This window comes from Calliopsis andreniformis, chromosome 3 (genome assembly GCF_051401765.1).
Source record: "Calliopsis andreniformis isolate RMS-2024a chromosome 3, iyCalAndr_principal, whole genome shotgun sequence".
NCBI lineage: Eukaryota > Metazoa > Arthropoda > Insecta > Hymenoptera > Andrenidae > Calliopsis > Calliopsis andreniformis.
Window position 1 is genome coordinate 26,020,687 of NC_135064.1, and position 6,280 is coordinate 26,026,966.

The 6,280-nt window shown below is 39.0% G+C and overlaps 1 protein-coding gene across 1 annotated transcript in view; it reads right to left on the reverse strand.

Moving 5' to 3' along the window:
* LOC143177362 (dynein axonemal heavy chain 1) overlaps positions 1-6,280 on the reverse strand; it is an 89,861-nt gene that overhangs the window by 36,640 nt on the left and 46,941 nt on the right. Inside the window, exon 36 of the mRNA XM_076375236.1 lies at positions 59-213. Within this exon, the coding sequence (XP_076231351.1) occupies positions 59-213 (155 nt within the window). The remainder of the gene's footprint in view (positions 1-58; positions 214-6,280) is intronic.

Genomic DNA, 6,280 nt, shown 5'->3' on the forward strand with positions numbered 1-6,280 from the left:
CGATTTGTTTTCCAACTTTAATTTTAAGTTTTCACTTCTGTATAGAAAAGCCTCTTACCATTCGCGCGTGTTGAGATCGTACTCGCCGTAGAGTTGACCCATGGTGATAGACTTTGGATTTAATACGAACGTAAGTACTGGTGTAAATGGTTTGCCGCTTGGCTGCAGCTTCCCTCTTAATTTAGTGCACGCCTCCTTAAGAACTTGATAACACTGTACAGAATAAAACATTTTAGATTAAATCCTAAAGACCTTTTTCTCTTATACTAATTCTCGTTTCTTCTGATAGCAATTCTACTCTATTTGCCGATTCTGCGTAGGTACGTGTAACAAATTTTACTTTTGTTTTTAACTTCGTCTGACTGTCAAGAAGTAATTTCTTTTTGCAAGCATTTCTTTTATTACAGAAAATATTTTTTATCTTTTCTCTCGTCACTGCATTGCTCGATTGAGAAATACGTAAGGATTCTCAAAAGAGAAGCAATTCACTATTTCGCAAGTAAATTAATTAGAAGCCACCGCTGGACCTCGAAGGAAGCAAAAAATCGGCCATGGAACTATTGCGCAAAAGATCGAAGCCTAGTTTAGATCTTCAAGTAAGAAACATTATTTTTTTATTTATTGTGCGATTCATGTTTTTCTATTTTACTGTAATGGTTAATTTCGCAGTAGTAAAAATTGTATTTTCACCTCTGTTACTGAACGTTCTCTTACTGACGTTCTCTTGCAAAAGTGACTTGAAATTTTATTGGGGAAATTGCACAAGAATTCTGCATTCATCGAACGCGGAAAATCGTTAATACGAGACTTGTAGCGAGTAATTTGATTAGCCTTGTTAAGCAGATCAATGATGTGAAAGAATGCAATATTGTGCTAGAATGCATGACGATTATTCATTCGGAAAATATGCAGCTAAAGATGAATTATAGGTGGATGTACAATTACCGCGAAGTGGCTGTTTCATGATTCGTCGACTCGTTTCACTTGCAGATATAAACAGATACGTATTTTAAATAAGTTTGGGTCACCAAATTTAAAAGCAGTAACGGGAAATATTAGTGGATTCGACGTTATGTAAAAACATACAACTTTTTACAGATTATATATTTTAGATGATTATATATTTATCACAGCAAAAATTAGAATTGAATATCAAGATTTAAAAATAGGTTTATGTCGATTTTCCTCATTTCAGAGGATGTATTTAATACTTTCATCAATGATTTATTTGATTTCAATTTTTGCTTTTTTACTCCATCATTGTTTACTTCCCTCTTCTATTAAATTCATGAATGAGCAATAGTAGGGAGCATCTGTGCAAGCACCACACAAACCATATTGTTCTTCGTACTTCCGGCACCTAGACGATCTCGTACAGGTCTTTCATGTTGTTCCTTTTATATCTTTTGTGTTTCATATCTTCTACCTTAGCAAGAACTACCCATTTCCCGAAAGACTTTATTAAACTTCTTATAGTACTTGTGACTATCATTTGCATGAAAAAAAAGAACAACTTCCGCGTATTTGTGTAAAAATAAGGAGCACACAGAGAATACTATTGCACATAAAGGTAATTTAAAAGTTTCGAAGAAACAAAATTTCAAGATCGTGTCTTTTGTAGGTTGGAGTCTTGTCATATTGGGTTAGGTAGATAAGCAAAATTCATCTCTTAGTTATGGTTCTTTGAGTTACGGAATTCTTAACTTAGATTAACCTCTGATAAGATTATGTAATATTCAACAGATGACAAAGAAAGTACATCGTAGTATATCGAGGTACACCGACAATTACATTGCCCCGATGTAAACTTCATGTTACGTTCACGTTTCCTTAGACACCTACCTCCTATAAAGCCTGAATTAAGACAACGCAACAGTGTAGGTAATAAGGAGTAGAGAAAACTTGAAGAAAAAGAGGCTGGCGCGGGCGTTAAAAAACAGTTCCTTTGGGATTCCTTGAAAAATACCTTTCTTGGTGTTTAACGTTGCCTCGTGAAGCCACTAGTACTAACGATGCCATCGTGCTTTACGTGAGATAATCGCACGCCTCGGAAGGTAATCCAACCGCCTGCTTTATTAATTTTGATTTGAATAAATTGGTTGGCAGCGGCTCATATTCCCTACGGTTTCATTTTCCGAGACGAATATAATGGAAAGCATAGGGACGTTGGATATAACGGTGTCCAGGATCCAGTCCAAGAATCCAGGCGATAGCAACAGAGCGTCGTTGGAACGTCTCAGAGGGTGATTACCAAGTCTAAGAAGATGCAAGACTAAGTATGAAGGAGTAACCGATGTTCCTAGGTGTTGCATTCATTTCCTCCGAGATTATAAGGGCTGTAAGTACAGTACTGCGTACTAAGTACGGTATGTTGCATTAAATGCTCTACAAATTTGAACGAAAAGGTTCGTAATAGTAAAGCCAAGACATTTGAGTAGATCGGTGAGTCTTGGGTTAGAGTTTTTAAATTTTCAAACTTTCAAATTTTTGAATTTTCAAACATTCAAATTTTTGAATTTTCAAACATTCAAAATTTTGAATTTTCAAACTTTCAAATTTTTGAATTTTCAAACTTTCAAATTTTTGAATTTTCAAACATTCAAATATTAGTTTATTTACTTAAAAGGGGCTATGGTACTTCATGTTTTACATTTACAAGTGCATTGTGTGAGGCTATATTTATCGAGTACGAGATTATTTCAAAATATTATAAGAGTTTTCAGTTGATGTACTGGTAGAATTTAACAAGTATCAACTAACGCTAATATTCAAATTTTTTTAAAACTATATACTGTTTATTCGAACCCCAAGATTTCAATCCCTTTCAATTCCATAAAGTAATAGCGATACGAGCTAAAATACAGTTGCAGCGCAAAAGCCTCTTGTTGACGCATGTCTTCAGATAGTAGAGGCACGATTAATTACGAGTTAATATTCATAATAATTATGTTCAACTTAATATTGATAAGTTAATAAACACACAAATTCAGAATCCCGTTTGTGTGTTTGCACGCGAGGAATATAGCCGCTTAATTCTAGGAATTTCGTGAAATCGAGAGATCAGAGACGAATGTGGATCCATGGAGGGTACAAGACGCGTGAATGGGCGAATTCGTCGACGCCGGCGTCGTCGAACCGACGGGATTTTCAAGGCGCATGCGACGGAACATCGCAGGCGGCAAACGCGTCGGAATTGTGGATCGCGCTTCCAGTTTATCCGACGTCGTTTCTCCGTCGCGCGACGCTCCGATTTCACTTTCACTTAGTCTACGCGTGCCCGATTTCTTTTACGAATCGGAGAAAATTTAAGATCGTATTAACAAACATCTACGCTTTTAAGAAAAAGATATTGAAATTTTTGTGTTGATAATGCAAAGTAAAAACTATTTTAATGGTGAACCTAACTTTCTAAAAAGACGAAGCAACTATAGATAAATATAGCATCGAATATTCGTGTTGAAACATTAAAAAATCATTTCTGTTTTTAGTTCAGTGATTCAAGACAAGAGAAGGGAGGACAAGCTACTGTGAAATATTTGTTAATATTGTGGTTAATTTGTTCGCGGAAGGTACTCCGCTTGTAGTGGCAAAGAAGCAGGAAGTACTCGAGATCGAGGAGCTCCACGGAACGCGTCGGAGCATTGGAGTCGTTGAACTAGCGACGCTTCTACTGGCCGCGTATCGTATTTTCGACCTTGCTCCTCGTTTCTCGCGGGGAAAATTTATGGAACGACGCGGGCGGTTCGCCCAAGGCCGAGGATGAAGATTCTTGTGCAGTGACTCGCGGAACGCGGTTACGTCGGTTCGATTAATTCCTCTGTCCACTATGGGAGGATCCACGATCGAGCGTGTATTTGACCACAGGGAATGGAACGCGCTGGGTCATCTGGCAGATAAATGAAAGAGACAATAGATTCAGTTGACATTCAATATTTGCTGTCTCCAATTTGAAAACTCTCGATACACAACAATTGTGACCGTAGTGTCCTACTAATGAATTTCTGGTACAACTTGTGTAGACTGAATAAAATTTTACTTTGTGGATTGTGTACAATCAGGAGAAGTTTGTAACGAGCAAACAACAGGTAGCAGCTGGAAAAATAAAGCGTTTGATGGATTTTCAATGAACGCCAACGATAATAGCACGTTGAAAGGATAGATTGCGCGAGGAGCTTCAGTCCGATAGCGCGAAACATTCACGATGGAATCAAGTGTAGACTGCCCCCAAAGTTGCATTAACGTCACTGTCTAATATAATACCGATTTCTCGTCACTCGGAGGAGAGTCGTTCAGTAAAAATAGCGATCGCGAATGTTGTGGGCGGAAAAGCAAATTTCTCGTAATTTTATTACAAAGGAAACTCGTCATCTGCCGAAAATGATTCACTTTGAAGATAATTCGGTCTAAGAAAAAGTACGCAGGAAATCCAGGCACGTGCACGAGCTCGTCAATTTCACCGAGTTTGTTTGTCGAGCGAAATTACAGTGTCGTCGTATGCAAACTGAAAAATTGAATAAACAAGTTGACAGGCGGCTGTGGTTACGAAGATAGTTTCTAACCGAAAGGGCGATCGATATCAGCGTGAATGAGCAGCTTTCTCGATAAGAAACCATTAAATGGGAGCGCAAGGTTGCGCGGAGAGGAGGAAGAAGGAAGTCCATTGGTACTTTCCCATCTAGCTCGGCCTTCGAGTGTATTTTTCGAGTGAAACGGTTGTGGATCGATAAATCATGAGCATTTGTTGTTTCTTATCTTCGAGGGTCGTATCCTCGAGGTTTTACGAGTACTAGAACCTTGAGACTACTCTCTGAAGCGCGACTGGGAAGGACTTCGAGAGCCACAGGTTGTGACTGAGTGGAGAGCTTAGCATAACTTTTTCTCAAAAAGAGGGACTGAAGAACATTGTCTGGACATCATTTTTTTTATTTATTATAGTGGCATCCTGTTGCAAATGCTTTTTTCTAATATCTCTCTTAAGGGATGATGTGAAAAAGTAATCAGAACTCTAGTGGATTAGCTTTACATGGACAAATGATGCTCAAGGAAGAGCAACATCCACGTCGAAACGAAAGAAGAAATAGGAGTGTTTGTTTATTGGATTTACAATAACTGAAAAATATTTTGCAGTGGATAAATCGTGAGTACTTGCTACTTTTTAACTCGAGAGTACAGATCCCCTGAGTTTGTAATTCAGAGATCCCTGAAACGTGAAACTGCAGCGTGGAAGCAAATGCAATGCTGTAATTTGCATCTTACAAGCAAAAAATTTTCAAAGAAAAAGCGTCTCTGATAAGTAACTTAGTGAAAGAGATGTTTCTTAGAATCAAGGACGTACAAGAGGGAAGAAGAATATGGGATGAGGTACCGAGGATAAAGACGAATCTTAGATTTCTTAACAGAATATTTGGGTCTCTGCTTGTTCGAAGGAATCAGTAAACAAATAAATCAAGAGTATTTGTTATTTCTTAGTCCAAGAAGATACACGTCTACCTAATGCACGACCTTACCTTCAGGTTATTCTTCGAAGCGTAAAGACACAAGGAAGCTTAAACACAGATAAGAATAAAAGGCGTAACTTAACATTCGATTCCAAGGAACTCATCTCAGAGATCGAGCAACACCCTTTGCCTCTTCTCATTCTGTCCTCGACTTTCTTTGTCATATGCCACCCAAAAAGAATACCCAAGTTCTCTCCATTTCCAGCGCGTCCAACTCGTTAAAACAATAATTAGCCTTCATTTGTCAGAAGAAGCTATTACTCGCAATCATTGGTGACCGAGCCGAGCAATTTCCAGGCCACGTTCTTCGGGCACAATGCTTCGTTATCCCCCTGGAAGTGGAAACGAATGACAACGAATAATCTCGTGTCTGGCCAGCGGGAAGCCCTCTCGTGGGATGTCACGGGATCATCGATCACGAATCATGTCAGTCACCGTGGGACACCCGTTCGTCATGGAGCACCCGCCGAAGACGTTTCAAGATTACACAAGGACTTAAGCAGTCGTTCCCCCTCGCAGAGGACGCCATTGCTCCAAGCTGACGTTAATTAGTGCAACGAAGTTGGTTTAATCGAAAATCGTGTACCCCAACTGGGGCTAAACTTCAACCACCCGTAACTTCTGAATGAGCCGCTGTAAGTAGAAGCGTTACGTGTCTGCCGCAAATTACATCGCTCTTATTTCTGATATTCCCATTATCAACGACATTCCCAATTAACATCAGAATTTGAAATTCTGCCGAGGGTGCTAACTTCAGACACCGATAAAGGCGATGCTTCCAT